The sequence below is a fragment of the Neomonachus schauinslandi genome, chromosome 7, assembly GCF_002201575.2.
Source record: "Neomonachus schauinslandi chromosome 7, ASM220157v2, whole genome shotgun sequence".
Taxonomy (NCBI): domain Eukaryota; kingdom Metazoa; phylum Chordata; class Mammalia; order Carnivora; family Phocidae; genus Neomonachus; species Neomonachus schauinslandi.
Genome location: NC_058409.1, coordinates 114,916,460 through 114,935,439, shown reverse-complemented (window position 1 = coordinate 114,935,439; position 18,980 = coordinate 114,916,460). Strand labels below are relative to the sequence as shown.

The 18,980-nt window shown below is 41.2% G+C and overlaps 1 protein-coding gene across 3 annotated transcripts in view; it reads right to left on the bottom strand.

Moving 5' to 3' along the window:
* The window catches only part of EMB (embigin), a 42,485-nt gene extending 28,241 nt beyond the window's left edge, over positions 1-14,244 (bottom strand). The window contains exons 1-3 of one of the 3 annotated variants that reach the window (XM_021696748.1): positions 13,899-14,244; positions 2,030-2,119; positions 562-651 (exon numbers count right to left, since the gene is read on the bottom strand). In XM_021696748.1, coding sequence (XP_021552423.1) covers positions 562-651; positions 2,030-2,119; positions 13,899-14,067 — 349 coding nt within the window. In that variant the 5' untranslated portion in view covers positions 14,068-14,244. The remainder of the gene's footprint in view (positions 1-561; positions 652-2,029; positions 2,120-13,898) is intronic. The other 2 variants (XM_021696754.1, XM_021696762.1) reach the window with 2 other exon arrangements.
* Positions 14,245-18,980: the final 4,736 nt, after the last annotated feature.

Below are 18,980 nucleotides of genomic sequence, written 5' to 3'. Positions count from 1 at the left end.
TTTCCTCTTATAGGGAGGGGTAAGCAGGCTAGCAGGAACTTTTGAGAGGAAATGGGATAAACTAGTGGGGGAAAGCAGGATGCATGATCAGGCTGTGGTCAAGCATTAGTGCTTGCTCAGACTTGGGCCAAACCAAAGTTCAGGGGCCTGGGAGGAAGAAACAACATGACTAACGTTTGATCAAGCTAAGGCAGAAGGTAACTACCAGACAACTCTGAACACTCAGTCTCTTCATAACAGCAAGAATACTGGTTTTAATAGTAGTATTACAATAGAAGAGTAGTTAGGAGTTAAACCCTCCAAACAGGTTAAGTAAATAACCAACTAAAAAAGTCCACTTTTTTTCTCTCTTCCTGGACACCTAACCCTTTTTTCCCCAGGGTCCTTCCTGGGTAAGTAAGGGGCATGTTGCTGCCAACATGACCCAGATAGTCAAAGGATTTGCAAACTTATGTTCTCATATGGATCTCTCTTCAAGAAAAATTTCATCTGACAGATGAAATCAATAACTAGAACATGAAAACATGGCTTCAAAAATTATTTGAAAGGCAACACATTTACCAGTCAGTGATATGCTATGACTCTCCAAGGAAAGGTTAGAATATTTTGTCATCATTTCTTCTCGGATGGGTAGAGTCGTAAGAGGTGAAGCTGTAAGAAAAAGAAAATGTGATTGCATGTTATTATCAAGATGAAATAACTACAAGCTAGTTTGTAGCAGCTAAAATGCTATATTGTATACAATTAATGAAAAATAAAATTAATTTAAAAAAATAACATAGGAGTGTTGTTTTAAGTGTTTTTTTAAAAAGGTCTTATTTATTTATTTATTTGACACAGAGAGAGAGAGCATGAACAGAGGGAGGGGCAGGGAGCAGAGAGCCCTACTCAGGGCTTGATCCCAGGACCCCGGGATCACAACCTGAGCTGAAGGCAGATGCTTAACCGACTGAGCCACCCAGGCACCCTGTAATTACTTTTTACAATCAAGAATAAACTCCAAATATCGGAATAGAGACTGAGAACAAACAGGAGTTGTACAAAATCATAAAAAATTATTCTACCAAAAAAAGGGCAGTGCAAACATTCCTTCGGTATCAGATGGGAGATAGGGGAAGCATACCTTTCATTCATATGAGAAAGAGAGAAACAGTTCTTAAGACTAAAGGACAGTTAAAGACTGGACAAGTAACCGGATAAAACATGTTACTGACTCAGTAAATGCGTTTACAATACTTTAAATTCTAATTATACCTGTAACATTGTTCCTAAAATAGACAAGTACTCTTACTCATTTAAAAAATCTGAGATTACTTTTGAACCACTGGAATCCAAAACTGTGAAAAAGAAAGCCGAGCTGAGCTACAGTGCAGAATGCTTTACTTATTTTTCCATAGCACTGTCATCAACTCATTTGATAGCATCTTTGATTTCCCTGCCTAAAGGTCTTCCAGTGGATACACGAATTCCCCCTTCAATGCAAAGAGATTTGAATGGATGCACCAGCAAGAACTGATCAAAACATAAGAGTCTCTGCCAATTGAAATGAACCTTCCCTTCTTCTCAGGTGTCCTTCTTTTACAGAGTCCTTCTTAGGCTCCCACGTCTGACCAGCCGCCCCCTCCCAGCACACAGAGCACACTGCCTTCATTGCGGTAGACTCCCACATCCTATGTTCTAATTGTATGAGGTAATGGCGTGTTTCTCCCACCAGACCATGAGTAAGGATTAATAATTTATGAGGCAAAATGCAATGGCTTACTTAAAAATAAAAACTTCTGGGGGCATTGTATTATTTGAAAGTCAACACAGGGCGCCTGGGTGGCTCAGTCGGTTAAGCGACTGCCTTCGGCTCAGGTCATGATCCTGGAGTCCCGGGATCGAGTCCCGCATCGGGCTCCCTGCTCGGCAGGGAGTCTGCTTCTCCCTCTGACCCTCCTCCTCTCATGCTCTCTGTCTCTCATTCTCTCTGTCTCAAATAAATAAATAAAATCTTTAAAGAAAAAAAAAAGAAAGGCAACACATTTACCAGTCAGTGATATGTTATGACTCTCCAAGGAAAGGTTAGAATATTTTGTCATCATTTCTTCTCGGATGGGTAGAGTCGTAAGAGGTGAAGCTGTAAGAAAAAGAAAATGTGATTGCATATTATTATCAAGATGAAATGACTACAAGCTAGTTTGTAGCAGCTGAAATGCTATATTGTATACTATTCGTGAAAAGTAATGTTTTCAGGAAGCTCTGAGGAACTAGATCTCATACATTCACAGATATTCAGACATATATTGGGCTATTAAATGTGACCACATTTCCAACTTTTCTATGTTCTTTTCTTTACTGAAAAATCCCTGATTTACATCAAGTAGCTTAAAAAAAATTATTTTGTTATCCTACCATTTGTAGTTTCTTTATAAAACATAAATGAAGACTGAAGAATTAAATGAGTGCCAGGAAAAAGACATGAAGAGGCAGAAAGAAGATGAGTGAACAAAGAGAGACAGAGAGACCATAATAAAGGGCATAAAACGAGGAGAGAGAAGAGAAAATGGCTACACAGTGAGAGTTTCTGCTATTTTCCAGCTACAGTTACAGACTGGGTTACCCTCTACCAAACTGACTTGTGGTTCTCCTCTGTCGCTTCTCTCATCTTTTCAAAACCTTTACTGAAAAAAAAAAAAAGTTTCCATTTCCTCCCTCCCACTCTCCTCAAAACTGCTTCTTCTTCTTCTTCTTTTTTTTTTTTTTTTTTTTTTGTACACTGGCTACTGTTCTTTGACTGTGAGGCACCAGAACCTACTCCCATAAACACCACCCCAACTCTATCAAGTAAGTCAGAAAAGGGGAAAAGGCTTATGACTGTAGTCTTGGCTGCATTCTTAAAACTTCTCATTCTCATTCAGTTAAATTAAACCTGAGCCTTTTTTATTTCATTTTCTTAATACTCTGCTCAGAAACTTACTCCTAGTGCAAAATTAGATTTCCAGTTCTTTTCTTATGTGTATGAAAAATATTATCAAAGTTAGTGATCACCTTTGTTGCCTCAGCTTATGCACAGCTTTTACAATATTGCCTAATAAAAATATCTACCTAGCAGAACCTTGCTCTCCAGTAAGCTGTGTTCCAAAGGCTTGGTCACTTCTAAAGCAGCTTTGGAGGGTGGAGTGCACTTTCTCATAAAGTAATCCTTTAATGAATTTAATATGTAAATCATAGCACCCTCTGACAGTGATTACACAGGAAAATATGCCCTGAGTTTCTCACCGGGCTATCAAGAATACAGAACATTTCTTCCGCTCACATCTAATATTCATTCATTCATATTCTTTCTGTCTCCATCTCTGTCTCTCTCTCTGTCTCTCTCTCTCTCTCTCTCACACACACGCATGCACACATGCACACACACATACACACACAGCCAAAAAGGTTCCTATCAACATTCTTTTTCTAATGAAAAAAATTGTTTTTCCATTCTTGGGCATAGCTCACTTAGAGGTTGTATTTAAGAGGAAATATCTCAGGAAGATGAAAGCAGATGCTATTGACTTACAGATAGGAAGCCAGGAGGGTGCGGATGGGAAGGAATGAACTGTTCTACATCATCCGTTCTGTGAAACTTGCAAAACATAAGCTTTGATATCTTTGTTTCCTTGCTAAGGAGTTCTCTTTTCTTGGCCTAGCCTACTGCAGAGCTGAATATAATTGTAAGGGTTCTCATCACACTCTTTATGCCTAAAACAAGCCCATAATCCTTCAAGATGGTCTAATATCATTTATTCATATTATAGTAGTATTCACACTATCAACAGCAATAAGAAAGTGACATAAGCTGAAAAAAGGTGTTTTATTCCTTCTTATTTTATTTAAATAAGTAAATATAGAGAGAGCATCTGATACATGCTTGATGCTGGTAAGGAGTATGAAGCTGAGTAAACTTGGTCCCTACAGGGCCACATGGATCATAATAATATCAATTTAGGCCCACAATTTGTAACTGAAAGTCATTAAAATTTCAGAGTGCCACCCATTCACAGTATTGACTATAACTAGCCCATGTATTTTCCAACTTGGCAGGTGAGCAGCAGAGGATGAAGCCTGATTTACATCTCTTTTTTTTAAGATTTTATTTATGTATTTGACAGAGACACAGCCAGAGAGGGAACACAAGCAGGGGGAGTGGGAGAGGGAGAAGCAGGCTACCCATGGAGCAGGGAGCCCGATGCAGGACTGGATCCCAGGACCCTGGGATCATGACCTGAGCCAAAGGCAGATGCTTAACAACTGAGCCACCCAGGCGCCCCCTGATTTACATCTTTGAGAGACTCTGAAGGTGGAACAGAGGTGGAGACAATGTCACAGAGATGAGGTCAGGGGCTGGGGTTATTTTGCCATTTCTCAATATCAGGACTGGATGGGAGAGCCTACTTGTATTAGGAGAAAAGAAGAGAGGTCCAGACTTGGCCTGGGCAAAATCTAAGCTTACAGAAGCTGACGGAATAGGAGGGAAAAGAAAAGCCAAGCTTCAGAGGAGGGAAGTTTGGGTAGCTCCAGAATATACTAGCTGTTATGACATGACCACTTCCCACTGCCAGTCCATGTATTAAAAACACAGACATCCATAAACCAGCCACGACCTGTCCCCTAACTTCATATCCCCTCTAAAGCATTTATCTTGATCAGGCTCCAGATTCCACTGAACAAGCCCCAAGTGCAAAAGAACATGTGTCACTCTTGTGATTTTTTTTGCCTTCGGGAAAAGTCCCTTCAAGAGGCAATGTATACAAACGTCTTGAGTAGAAAAAGCAGGGCCGTCTATGGAAGGTACTAGAATATAAAAGTGAGAAGTTCTTTGCTTGGCCAAGATATATATATATATATTTTAATCAAAGAAGTGGGAATGTAAACTTTATTGCTTTCCGTACGAGGACAACTGGCAAGAGGCGGAGATTGGTGTTTAAAAGGAAATTGGCAGGAGAGTCAGGAAGATGTGGTTTGAATACGTCCCCAAAAGGATTAGGCTGTCACGAAAAGAAACACAAAATGGAGAGGCAGGAATTTGGGATCCTAATCCGAGTTCTGCCTGTCTTGTTACTCGGGGTTTCATTTCATGGAGAAGAGAGGGAGGATCAGAAGAGTCTAATATTGAGTGATGGTCTCAAGATCATAGCATACATTCCTCAAGTTATCACACTCACCCCTCTCTTAATCATTGCGGGAAACTTTCCACCCAGCCTTCTCTTACAGTCAGTGGCAAAAATGCCACATAAAAGAGTAACATCTAATAGTTTTTCTAAAGATTAAAGATTTTCCTCCCTCTGCAGGGGCGATGGGCCATGAGGGTGTCGCATCAAAGAGCTGAATAACAACCTAATTTTCACCTATTACTAGTTCATGTGAAATAGCAAAATAGTCTCTACTTAAATATCTTTCACATACTACATTTTAAAATAGACATTGCTAGATGGGTTTATAATTTATGCTATTAAAATTTTTAAAAGAAATAAATATGCTATAATTTCTACTTAAAATATTAATGTAACGGGGCGCCTGGGTGGCTCAGTCGTTAAGCGTCTGCCTTCGGCTCAGGTCATGATCCCAGGGTCCTGGGATAGAGCCCCGCATCGGGCTCCCTGCTCAGCAAGAAGCCTGCTTCTCCCTCTCCCACTCCCCCTGCTTGTGTTCCCTCTCTCGCTGTGTCTCTCTCTGTCAAATAAATAAAAATAAAATCTTTAAAAAAATATATTAATGTAACATTTTTACATATTTAATTCTGGAGCTCCATTTTAATTGAAGTAAATTGGGAAGAAAAAAAGAGGATAAGTAACACTGCCTTGGGTCTCTAGATTTGCTTTTCTCTAAATGGGAAAATAAGTTCAATCATACCTCTGTTTAAGAATAACCATTTTCTCTAAATTCCCCCCAAACATCTTTATTATATTTTATGATTTTGGAAGGGTCTAGACTTCATTTAGAAAAAGGTGTAAGTAAAAGCTATTATTAGGATAAATATCACTCTCTCTCTTTTTCTCTCCCCCATATAATGCACTGATTGCTATCAATATGCAGAATTAACAATGTTTTTAATAAATCTTAATTTTAGCATTTTTATACACAGTATTATGAATGTGCAGCCCAATTACAAAAACACTGTAACTTAGGAGTGGATAATATATACTATTTAGGATAATATATACTATTTAGAAAACAGAGGTTTGGAATTCAGAATATATTTCCTCATGGAAGCAATGCTATATATAACCACAAGATCCCATGCCAAATTGTAAAAGCGATTTAAGCCATGATACGGCTAAACTGTAGCATTAAAATATCCAAGTACAAATATTTCTAATAAACAGTGCTTTCAGAGTTTTACTTCTGGAATCTAGAAATACAGTATTCCTATCCTGTCTGTAATGGCAACAGTAGAAAGAAGAGAAGGGGAGAATGAGGCTATCTTGATTCCCAGACACTATAATCCACAGGGAGTTTGTCAAGAAAAGAGAAAAGAAGGTTTGGCAAGAAAATAAATTCCTGATGGGGACATTTATAAGTCAGACTTTCTAAGTCAGGGACAGATTAAAAACACAAACAGGAAGCTCATATTTTTTCTACATAGAATGAGAACCATTGGGCAAAAAGACCATTTTTAGGGGCGCCTGGGTGGCTCAATCGGTTAAGCGTCCTACTCTTGATTTTGGCTCAGGTCATGATCTCAGGGTTGTGAGATCGAGCCCTGCGTTGGGCTCTGTGCTGGGCACGGAGCCTGCTTAAGATTCTCCCTCTCCCTCCCCCTCTGCCCCACCCCTCACTCCACTTGGGCACATGCACACACACACTCTCTCTTAAAAAAAAAAAAAGGCCATTTTTAGACCAACAACAAAAAAACCTCAAGAACAATTAAAAAGCCTAACAACAAGAACAGTGTGCACTTTTACAAAGCCTTGTAAAACTGGTTTTAAACCTTGGTCATATTGAAATATAAACAAATTGATCTTTTCTTTGAAATAGGATTATTGCAATAAAATACATTTCGAAGGGTGGTGTAAAAACTCGTTTTAAACTACCTCTAAACGGTCATTAAGATATGTTAACAGTAAATCTTAGGCCAAATAAAACTCTTTTTTTTTTAAGATTTTATTTATTTATTTGACACAGAAAGAGAGATAGAGAGGGAGAGAGCACAAGCAGAGGGAGTGGCAGGCAGAGGGAAAAGCAGGCTCCCCACTGAGCAGGGAGCCCGATGCGGGACTCGATCCCAGGACCCTGGGATCATAACCTGAGCCAAAGTCAGCCGCTCAACCGACTGAGCCACCCAGGCACCCTGCCAAATAAAACTCTTAAAAAATAAAACCCCAAAGGTCTGACTAGGATTCCTGCTCTTTCTGAAGACTGTGGGTTTTTCAGATGTTTCATCCACTAGATTATTCTTGGATAAGACTTAGATTCTGTTTAGTGGTTCTCAACTGGGGCTGACTTTTGTCCTCCACAGGACATTTAGCAATGTCCGGAGGCATTTGAATGTCACAACTTGGAGAAGGTTACTACTTGTATCTAATAGGTTACAGTCGTTTCCTAGGGCTGCCAGAAAAAAAATTACCACAAATGTGGCAGCTTAAAACAACAGAAGTTTATTCTCTCATAGTTCTGGAGGCTAGAAGCCTGAAATCAAGGTGCAGGGCTTTGCCCCCTCTGAAGGCTCTGAGGAAGAATCCCTCCTTGCTTCTTCTAGCTTTGGTGGGTGCCAGCAACCCTCGGCATTCCGTGGCTTGTAGCTGCATGGCTCCCGTCTCTGGCTCCATCTTCCCTCTGAGTGTGTCTGTCTCTGTATCCAAATCTCCCTCGTTTCTTTCATAAAGACCACAGTCATTGGGTTAAGGGTCTATCCTAATCTAGTATGACCTCATTTTAACTTGATTACATCTGCAAAGACCCTCCTCTCAAATAACCACTTTCGTGGGTACACACAGTCAGGACTCAGACATAACTTTTTTGGAGACACAACACACCCACTACATAGGAGAGGCCAGAGATGCTGCGAAGCATTCTGCAATGACAATCCCCCACGACAGAGAATTATCCAGCCCCAGGTGTCAATAATGCCAAGGTTGAGAAACCCTGATTTCAAAGCAGGTACATCCTCAACTCTGATTCTTCAGTGGGATGATTTTTAATAATCTTCAAAAGGCCCTGTGGCCCCGAGGTCCTGTTCTATATACTTTAGGTGTAGATATTTTAAAGCAAGAACATTTCTTGTCACCCTTTTATGCCAGCCCCACCTTTGTCAGGGGCCTATTTTGAGAACCTTTTACGGAAAGGCACTAAGTGCTGGATGGAGTTTTGAAATGCAAACCAGGAAATCTGTGATAGCTATTAGCTAGCTCCAGACTCTTGGCTACAACATGAAAGCACTTTGGGCTTCAAGATCAATCAAATGAGATATCTAAATTCCCTTTCAGGATCTCAGAACTATGTCATTATAAGGCTATAAAAGAAGATTCTGTCTTGGGAGTAGAGATACATTAGTAATGATATAATCACAACTTTAAAAATTGCAGAAAAATGTTATTTTCAGTTAAAAGAATAACACCATTTTCAAAGATAACATCTATTATTTCTACACTGACAATATGTTATTTGAGATATTTTATTATGCGTGAACAGTGACTATGTTTTATTAGGAGTAGGGGGTTTTATTTTTAATAAAACGTTGTGAGGTTTTTTCTTTTTTTATTTTCTTTTCTTTTTAAGATTTTATTTTAAGTAATCTCTATACCCAGCATGGGGCTTGAACTCACAATCTTGAGATCAAGAATCGCACGCTCCACTGACTGAGCCACACAGGTTTTTTTCCTTCTACGTCACTGTGTGTCCTAGTTGTTTATTTCTACGGTTCACATTATATTGTGAAATATGGGAGGCCAATGATACAAAAGTAATTTCAAAAGAGTACAATCCAGGACAAATAGCCTTCACACTTATAATGTTTGAGGACAAATACTCCTTTGGAAAATGGTACTTAATTACATAAAACTGATGACAGTTTCTCAACTCTCATTATGGCTTAATGTCTAGGTTAAGTAAAGCTTTCTCAGAAAGAGTTGAAATTCTTTTTGCTTCTTTTCAAAAGATCTCAAACAAAAGAGTTTCGAGTACAGAATAAAGAATTCTTCCCCTGAACCACCTGAGAATAAGCTGCTGACCTGATGACTCATTCCCGTCTAAAACATGACTGTACATTCCCAGAAAGACCTACCCCCCCTCCACTTCATCTCAATACGGCCATTAAAGTTGGGAAATTGACATTTATGCATTACCATCTCATCCCACACCTCATCGAAGTTTCAACAAAAGTCCTGAAGATGTACTTTTCAGCCAAAGGGTGCAGTCCAGAATTACATGTTGCCCTCAGCTACCATCCATGTCCCTTCTATTCTCCTTCACTCTGTCTCAGCTTTAGTCATTCTTGACTCTTATGACCAGTAGAGATCCCGTATGATTATTTTGTAATATAATTTGATTTGGAGTAGACCTTTGGCAAATATATCACAGAGGTGATATTGTGTTCTTCTCATTGCATACTATTAGATGGCCCATAATTTTTATTCTTCTCTTTGCTGATGGTTTTTACTTTGATCATTTGTTTAAAGAGGTGTCTGCCAGGCTTCTCCATGATAAAGTCGTTCTTTTTCTCTTTTCATGAATACTACTTTATGAGATTTGTGGGAACTTACTTTAAAACTATGTAGTATTTTGTGCCTCATCAAACTTTCAATTGATTCATTTAATTAATTTATATCGGCATGTACTTATGAATACCTGTATTATTCAATGGGCATTATTCAGTGGATACTAATGGATACAAGTCCATTAGTATTATTATTTATGTTGATGCTCAATTTGTCCTAGATTTGTTCAGTGGGAGCCCTCTGGCTTTTGTATCCTTTTGACATGGCCCATCATTCTTTGAGCACTTCATTGCTCTCTGGCACAAGAGGTCCAGGGCTTGTCTTATACTTTCTCCTCCCTATTCATAAAATCAGCCATTTCTCCAGGAAGTCCCAGTTACCATTAGTAAAGAATGGTACGTAGATCAAGATCAAGATCTGACTCATCACTATTGGGAAATCACTGCTTCACCTCAGTGGGCAGAGCTAATATGTGCATGTATATTCATACACACACATATATGTAAATACATGTGACATGTATGCATTATACATATATTTACACATATACACATTTATATCTGTTTATATAGAGACATGAAAGACAGATCATGACAGATCTGTAGTCATGAATTTATGCCAGTGCTGTCAATCGCAATCCAACACCACAAGCTTCACTCTAGTTTTTCCTTTATTTCCTTCTTCTCTAGAGAAAAACCCAGATCCTATTATCCTTACTAGCTTTACTTATTTGCTGTCTCCCTGTATGCAACTAATATCCCACTGTCACTGCCACTCTTGACCCCAAAGAAATGTCTTCCACACCCACCCAGGCTCTGACATCCTCCACCTCTTGCTCTTCTGCATGCTTAACCCACACCCTCTGATCAGGATTGGGCTGCCCCTGTGTAGAAGCCCCTGTCACTCTGCTCAGCTCAGAGGCTGAGATCTAGGGCCCCCCCCCACCCTCTGCAGGAGGACCCACCTCACTGTGCTCAGGCTCTAAGACTCCACATGGGGTCATGCCCCTACCTGGATGCCCTCCGGACCTGGCTCAGCCTCTAATCCCCTGATCTGGGACCCTCTGGCTTCCTCCAACAAGGGAGGTTGCCTCCCTGCACTCCCCAACTTAATGACTATAAGACCCATTCCCAGAAGGAAGAGAAGGAGATGGAGACAAGAGGTGGGGACAAAAGAACAGGAAGAGGAAGAGCCAGTTGAACTAATTCTTAACAAATGTGATATTATTTTAAATGTGATGATAATTTAGAGTCACAATTTTGATGCATCAGATATAACTCCATTAAAGATAAGGTTATAATCTGTTCCTTTAAACAATGTAAATGACTTGAAACTGCTAAAACACTGCTGAAGTTTTCTGCTTAGACACAGACTAACACAATGTTAAGAGTGTGTCGGTGCTTGAATAATATTTGTTCTCACAAATATTTATTGCTAGGCAGTGGCTGTGTATGTATGTGGGATGGGGAGTGTCTCTAGAAAGGAAGGTGGTTGATCAAGAGTGTATATAAGCAATGTCCTCCAGAAGCTTACAAGGATCATTTCAAATGATTCCCCTGCAAACACATTTTTCAGAAGATAAACACGACCCCTTCCCTCAATTTGTTCTACTTAAGAGTAATAATAATGATGTTTAAATATTCCCATTTATCTAATATTTGCTTTTATAAAGTTACTTTACCTTTCCTATGTAATTGAAACAGCTTAAAAGAATTAAGGTGAGTCCTTGTGCCTAACTTTGAGAACTCCAAGTGTGTTAGTATGCCCTTCAGCTCCAACCAAGCATTTAGATTCATACAGCGTGCTCTGTCAGTGGTTCCAAACTTTCATAGACATACCCAGTTGTCTCAGAGAGACAACTGTGTATTGTGTTTAAGAAAACAGGCATTGGAGGGGGCGCCTGGCTGTCTCAGTCCATAGAGCAAACAACCTTTGATCTCAGGGTCATGAGTTCAAGCCCCATGTTGGGCTGAGAGCTTACTTAAAAATATAAAAAAATAAAGAAAACAAGCATTGAAGTCAGACTGAACAATGCTAAGTTTCTAGCTCTACTACTTAAGTAATTATATATAATTGGGCCATTATTTAATATCTCTAAATTCCAATGTCCTCATCTGAAAGTCAGGGACAATAAAAGCTAACCCATAGGGTTATATACCGCACAGTGCAATGCCTGGCACATAGTTGTTATACAGTAAAGATGATAAATTATAACATTTTTATTATTAAAATTTGGCCCAAAGTCTTAGGCTTATAGAACACCTACTTCCAAGTAGTTCAAAGCACCTAGATAAAAAATACCCAGTAAACTTCATAATAGCCTTTAGCAAAGAGGAAACTGAATCTCACAGAGCTCCATACAGAGTCTATAAAATAAGTTTGCTTCACAATTTTTAATTCTGCCTTAAAATGAGATGCTAACTTCATAACTTTCATACAGCACATCATTCTAAAATTTTTTTTTTTAAGATTTTATTTATTTGACAGAAAGAGACACAGGGAGAGAGGGAACACAAGCAGGGGGAGTGGGAGAGGGAGAAGTAGGCCCCCCGCGGAGCAGGGAGCCCAATGTGGGGCTTGATCCCAGGACCCTGGGATCATGACCTGAGCCGAAGGCAGATGCTTAACGACTGAGCCACCCAGGCACCCCTACAATTTTAACTTAAGTGGAGCTAAAAGGCCCGACTGACACTGTATACACACACAGACACTTGCCATACCTACATACATCATCCCATTTATTTACAACTTTGCTAATTTATTCCACTTTCATTTCTTCCCTACTTTTTTCTTTAGAAGTCTGCTCTGAATGTCAGTTTAAACCTGACTCCCAGCTACCAACAGTATAGATATTCACACAATGTGCACTCTCTGGGCCATTATAATTTGAAAGCAGTGGTATTCAACCCGCTTAGGATCACGTGACTAAAATCACACGGGCGCTTTCAAAATACCTGATGTTCAGGCTAAATCCCTGGCCAACTGAATCAAAAATTTTGAGGGCAGGATCCAGCTGTTAAAGCTCCCAAATAATTCCAACATAGAACCAACTGGAGAACCCCAGTTCTAGAACTCACCCAGAATGCAATGGTCCTCAGAGCTGCAACAGTCTTAAGTGAAAGAGGAGTGAATCTAGAAATAGCCCCAAGTCCTTGACCATTCTTTGTAAGTAGTATGAATGAAAAAGAGGTATGTGGCTAGGAAGTGGGACAAGGAAATTTAGAAACTGAAGTAACCCAAAATGTTTTGTCCAAGATGTTAACAACTAGGCCTTTTAAAGGACAGTTGTAAAAATGGAATAATCCTATCCTTTGGATTATCTTACCATCTTTATGTTACAAAAACTCTACATGCTATAAGTTCATAAAAGTGAATTCCTATGAAAGTTTGAAGATCTTGTGTAGAATATCTTAATTTTAGTTGCTGATAAGCACTATTTGCTAACCTGATTGGCAGTCCACTGTCCTAATTAGCTAACACGTTGAATATGTTAACACAAAAACCTGAATTAGAAAGTAGGTTGGATTGAGATACTTTCAACATAAAAGGTAATTATAAACAGGTGAAGCTAAAATGGCAAATTTGGTGTTGGTTTTGGTAATGTTTCGCACATAGATCCCTCTTTCAAAGTTTCTTAAACAATCAAAACAATAACCACAAAAAATTCGCTTTCAAAGACCATGGTGTATGTAAAAAAAAAGACACACACACACGCACACACAATATCCAATGAGTTGTGGGCTTCGGTTCGTTAGTTGGTTGTGGTTTGCTGTTATTTCAACTCAGTTGTAAAAAACATCCTCAAAGCAAAGCCAACCCACCTGCCAGGCAGGGAGGTGATATTTAAACCTACTATCAATTCACGCGAAGGCAGCTGGCCTTGGAGAATGTGGCTTTCCGAAATCCTGCCGCTTTTGCGGAAACCGAGTCGCTATCTTGCTCCTGCCGGCACCCTCACACCCTGCCGCCCTCGCCCTTGGAACACCCAGACACTGCCCTACTACCAACGCCCCCGACTCGCGGGGCGCTCTTGGTTCCAGATTCCATCCCTGGAGCGGAGAAGCCCCATCCGCTCCAGTCTCCTCGTCCAGCTGAGACAACCCAAGCTTAACCAATGGGAGGAGGCGGCCGCCGCTGGCCACCCGCCGTCGCCAGCCTCCCCGCGCCTCTCCACACCAACCCTGCCCCGGCGCGTCGGCCAAGCCCTCAGCCTACCGGGACCCAGCCTCGCGCGTCCCCCCCAACTCGGCCCTGTAGCCTTCGCACCTGTGGTATTGCCGTCCGCCCAGCCCCGGCGTACGGCCGCGAGGAGGCATAGGAGGAGCAGCGGCAGCTGCAGCGACGGCGGCCCCCGGAGCCCCCGCAGGCCAGGCAGGGCGCGCATGGCGCCGGCGGGTCAGCCACGCTCCTCGCGCACCGCCGTAGGTGGCCGAAGTTTCTGCGCACACTCGCGGGTGGCCCGGCGCCTGCTGCCTGTCCCGGGGGCGGGACACGCGACAAAAGGCAGAGTGGGAGGGGCCCGGCCGCCCTGCCCCCCTCCCCTGAGACGTTCTCACGGCGCCCGAAGCCGACCCAGGACTGCACCCAGTCCTCCATCAATTATGCAGCACGCTGATCGCAGCGGCCGCGCCCGGATGTGCAGTAGCCACCTCCGCGCCGCATCGTCTCCTGCCTCCGCCCTCCCGGCTCTAGCAGGTCTGGGCGGGAGCTTGCTAAGGACGCGGCAGGTGATGTCCAGCTCGTCTCCTGCAGGAGAGCTTGAAACTCCTAATGTGTGTGCATACATATGTATGTCTGCAGACTATCCTTTGCAGTTCGTCTGAAGCAGGGTTCACTTATTCACTCTGATGGGACAGATGAGAGGATGGAGAACACTTTTCCGCCCCGCCCCCCGGGATATCCCGGGGTTACTAAGGAGATTTATGCTTGCGCAGGTGGAAGGCGCTATCCGGCTGCCCTGAATCCTGGACGGCTCTTTCTCCGCTCTCCGTACCAAACGCACACACCTTCCCCTCCAGTCTCTGAAGGCTTAACCGGTTCTCTCTAGATTAAGGCTTCGGAGTCCCAAGGCCCCACAGTGTCTGTTTTCTTTTCCTATTGTTTGCTTAGCCTCACAGCTTTTAAGGAGCCACCTAGAGGTCAAGAAACAAAAACTACGCAAAGTAGATAACTGTGTAAACGGCACAAGCCTGTTGACCTTCAAACTCGAACACTGTTTAAAATAATGCTGTCTCCTACCACGCAAGGCTGTAGCTTGGAATTTTCAGTGCTCCCGACCAAATAAAACTAAAAGCTCTCGGAGAGGGGAGGAGAAATCTATGTTCTAACATAAAAGAGCAGTAAGATCTGATGATTCTCCAGGGTGTTATAACACATTAAAAGATTTTTTTAAAGCATTTCTCCTAAGTCTTGTACTCTCTCCCTTTGTTTTTAGAATGCCAGGTTTGATATTCATAAATTCATTACATATCAGTGTCAAAAAAAAAAAAAAAAAGCCTGAGTGGCTCATTTTGGTTAAGCAGCTGCTTTCTGCTCAGGTCATGATCCCACGGTCCTTGGATCCAGCCCTGCGTAGGGCTCTCTGCTTAGCAGCGGAGTCTGCTTCTCCCTCTTCCTCTGTTCCCTCCCCTCGCCCCCCCCCCTCCCCCGCCATGCCCCGCTTGTGCTCTCTCTCACTCACTCTCTTTTCAAATAAATAAAATCTTAAAAAGAAAATAAAATTGAAAGAAAATGTCAGACACAAATTTTGAAAACCGAAGTGCTAAACAAGAGCTATGCTCACTTCACAGAGGAATGGTTAATTTTTAATTGGTAGCCATTACTAAAATATGCCTGTTTCCGGTTTAATATTATATAGGGGAAATTTCAGAGGGATGTAGATTTTTAAATTGGTGTTAAGAGAATATGAGTAATACAATTCATTAAGCATAGTAATATCTAATTAATACTAAGTATCCACCAAGTGTCAGGCACTGGGTTCAGAACAGGTTGCATGTACTGCAAGAAGTATGTACATGCACATACACACTCATCTAGAGAACTGTTTATCTATGAACTACAAATCTCAGGAAAGCCTCTTCTCAGTGAGAAAATTATGGTTATGATGATTAACCCTTTCTGAACAAAGCCTTATAAGAGACCCTGTAGGATTAACATTTTACATCATGACTCTCTTAGGACCATAACCAGACTTGCTAAACCCATATTCTCTGATCGATGGTTGCTAAATCATACCCCTGTCTTGCTGCCCTTCATCCTGTCTCAGGATTAACTACAATCATTTGTCTATACCTTCTGAGTTTTAACAATGAGCACTTCTCCAAACAAGCTGAACACTGACTGACCTTCCCCAGTTGGTCCTATAAGCTCAGATTCACTTTACTTCAAGTAAGTTGACCTCATTTAAAGAAAAATCATCTCAGTTGAATCAACGTGTTCATGAATTAGGGAAAAGTGACTTGCCCAAGCTGAGGCTAATTCCCACTGTCGCTTTTGTTGTTGCAGCAAAATAAATTGAGAAAGAACCATAATTCTTGGTTTGCTAAGCATTTTGAACGTGTTCTCCCCATTGTTAACTGTTTTATTTTTAGATATTTAGTATTTTTGTCCTTATCCCAACTTCACTTCATTGTTTCAAATGTTCTGTATTCTTTAAAACCAGCTTATATGATACCTTCCTTGTATGGCTTTTCTGACCTTTCTAGTCCAAAATGACCTTTCCTTGCATGACGAATTAAATATGGCCACAAATACATTGACACTGTCCTTATCATGAAGGGGAAAGAGGGCCCTGTGGCTCCTCTCTTCAAGCTGGGTGGTGTCTGTGACCTCTCTGACCTATCGAATATTGCAACAGTAACGTTGTGAGTTTCCTGAACCAAACCACAAGAGCATCCACTTCCTTCCTCTTTGTTCTTACAAGACAGCTGCCAGGAAAGAAGTAGGACTACCTTGAGATCAACATGCCATGAGAAACCCAAACCACATAGAGAGACAGAAACAGTGAGATGACATGGGGAAAGGCCAAAGAGCAGCAGCCAGGTGCTAGATTTTTGAGTCTCTTCTTGGAGCCTCAGGCAAGGCCGTCCCCCACCCCAACCCCCCCCACCCCACCCCACCCCGCCGGGAGCGTTCAAGGCTAGAGAGCATGCCTGACTGCTAGCCTCAAGAGAGGCTGAGTGATTGAGTTCTGACCTCGAAGGGAAAAGGCAGGATTCGTAATGTGAAAATCTCCCCAAATATCAAAGGGTTTTCAAAATATGGCAAGAATATCCACTCCAGTCCTCCCCACTATGACAGGCAACCTTTCTTCATACTTATTCTTTAAAACAAAAGCAGATGCTCCCCAACTTAATACACCAGGTACTCACTTCAAATGCAGGTACCCCATTCAACACAGAAAGAGGCCCATCTCATTAGGAGGGGAAGTTGGATCCCTGACTGGTACAGATGCACATTCTAAGGCTCTGGGACAGGAACTAGTAGTATGTTCATTTAACATATGTCTTTGTAAAATTTGCTAAAGTAAACATTTTAACTGGAATTATTTAATATGACCATTTATTTCTACTCCAACTGCTCTTGCATCTCACTTTCCCACATCAGATGGCATGCTGTGAACGTTTTTGGGGATCCTGCTAAGAGGAAGTGGAGTTAAGGATACATTTCATAGGGATTTATTATAATATAATTTTGTGTTTTACAGTCCCTTTGGTATAGGTATAGGGCCAAGTTATTGCTTATAGCCACCAGTCAGAAATGGCTTAAAAGGTCTACAGACTTTTTGCTGTGTGACTCAACTAGCCCTGTGACTGAATCGACTCTCTGGGCATCCTGACATAAAGGTGAAGAATCAGAGACCAAATGCTGATACCCTATGGTCACTTGGCACCAGAAATAAGTTGATAGGGAGGGAAAAGGATGCCATTGCCAGATCAAAGGTGTAATAGACTAAATTGTATTCCCCCGCACCCACCCAATGCATACATTGAAGCTCTAACCCTCAGTAGCTTAGATTGTAACTGTATTTGGAGATAAGCCTGTAAAGAGGTAATTAAGGTTAAATGAGGTCATATGGGTAGGCACAGGATCTAATATGACTACTCTTGGACCTAATCCAATATGTACCCTTATAAGAAGAGGGGCACCTGGGTATCTCAGTTGGTTAAGTATCCGACTCTTGAATTCAGCTCAGGTCTTGATATCAGGGTCATGAGTTCAAGCCCTGTGTTGGGCTCCACGCTGGGCATGGAGCCTACATTTAAAAAAAAAAAAAAAAAGGAGGAAGAGACACCAAAGGAAGTACGTGCGCACGCACACACACACACACACACACACACACACAGAAAAGGCCATGTGAGGAGAGAAGCCTCAGGAGAATCCAAACCTGCTTCCATCATTTGTCACTATCTACTTAGTTTTTGGTAATAACATTTCCCAGTATGCCTTTTGTCTTGTGACATTATCACCAAAAATTATTTGTGGGAGAAGCAGGCTTCCCACCAAGCAGGGAGCCCAATGTGGGGCTCGATCCCAGGACCCTGGGATCATGACCTGAGCCGAAGGCAGACACTTAATGACTGAGCCACTCACGCACCCCTAACCAGTCTTTTTAAAAAATGGCTTTTGTCTGTTTAAAAAGTCTTCTTAAAAAAGCCTTCATTGTTTTAAGAAAAAAATAAAGTCATCCTATGTTTTCTTCTAGTATTTTCTGCTTTCTCTTTTTTATGTTTGAAATTTATGTTAATATAAATGTTAATCTCTACAAACGTAAAATTATTACGTAAATTTATAGTAATAATTATGACTTATCTTCCTGTCATTTTCAGCCATCTTTTATTTTAGAATAAAATATGCAGAGAAGGCATACTCTAGGATCAACAACATGTTATGTGTTCTATAAATGTCTTTTTGAAGATGGGCGATATCAATAAGTAGTAACTCTGGGTTTGGGTTCTGATACAAAGCAGCTTTGTATGCATTCTGGAAGATTAATGGTTGCTCAGGAGAGTGTTTAGCTAATAAACGTAGGTTTTGTTTGTTAAGGAACTTTTGACCAAAAGGGAAACGCAGAAGGTTTAGTTCTTCTCTGTAGAAAATTAGCAAAAATGGAGATGTATGTGAAAAAGAGAAACCTCTGTGTGTGGATGAGACAAGCTTGCTGATTCATACTGGTTAAAAGAATATTTGAAGGCCGTGGTTTTGAGTCACAGCACTACCATTTAATCTTTTTGTGAATTTAGAAATAATCGCCACTCCAAAGTTCAGTTTCCTTTCCTATAAAACAGGGAAATAGTA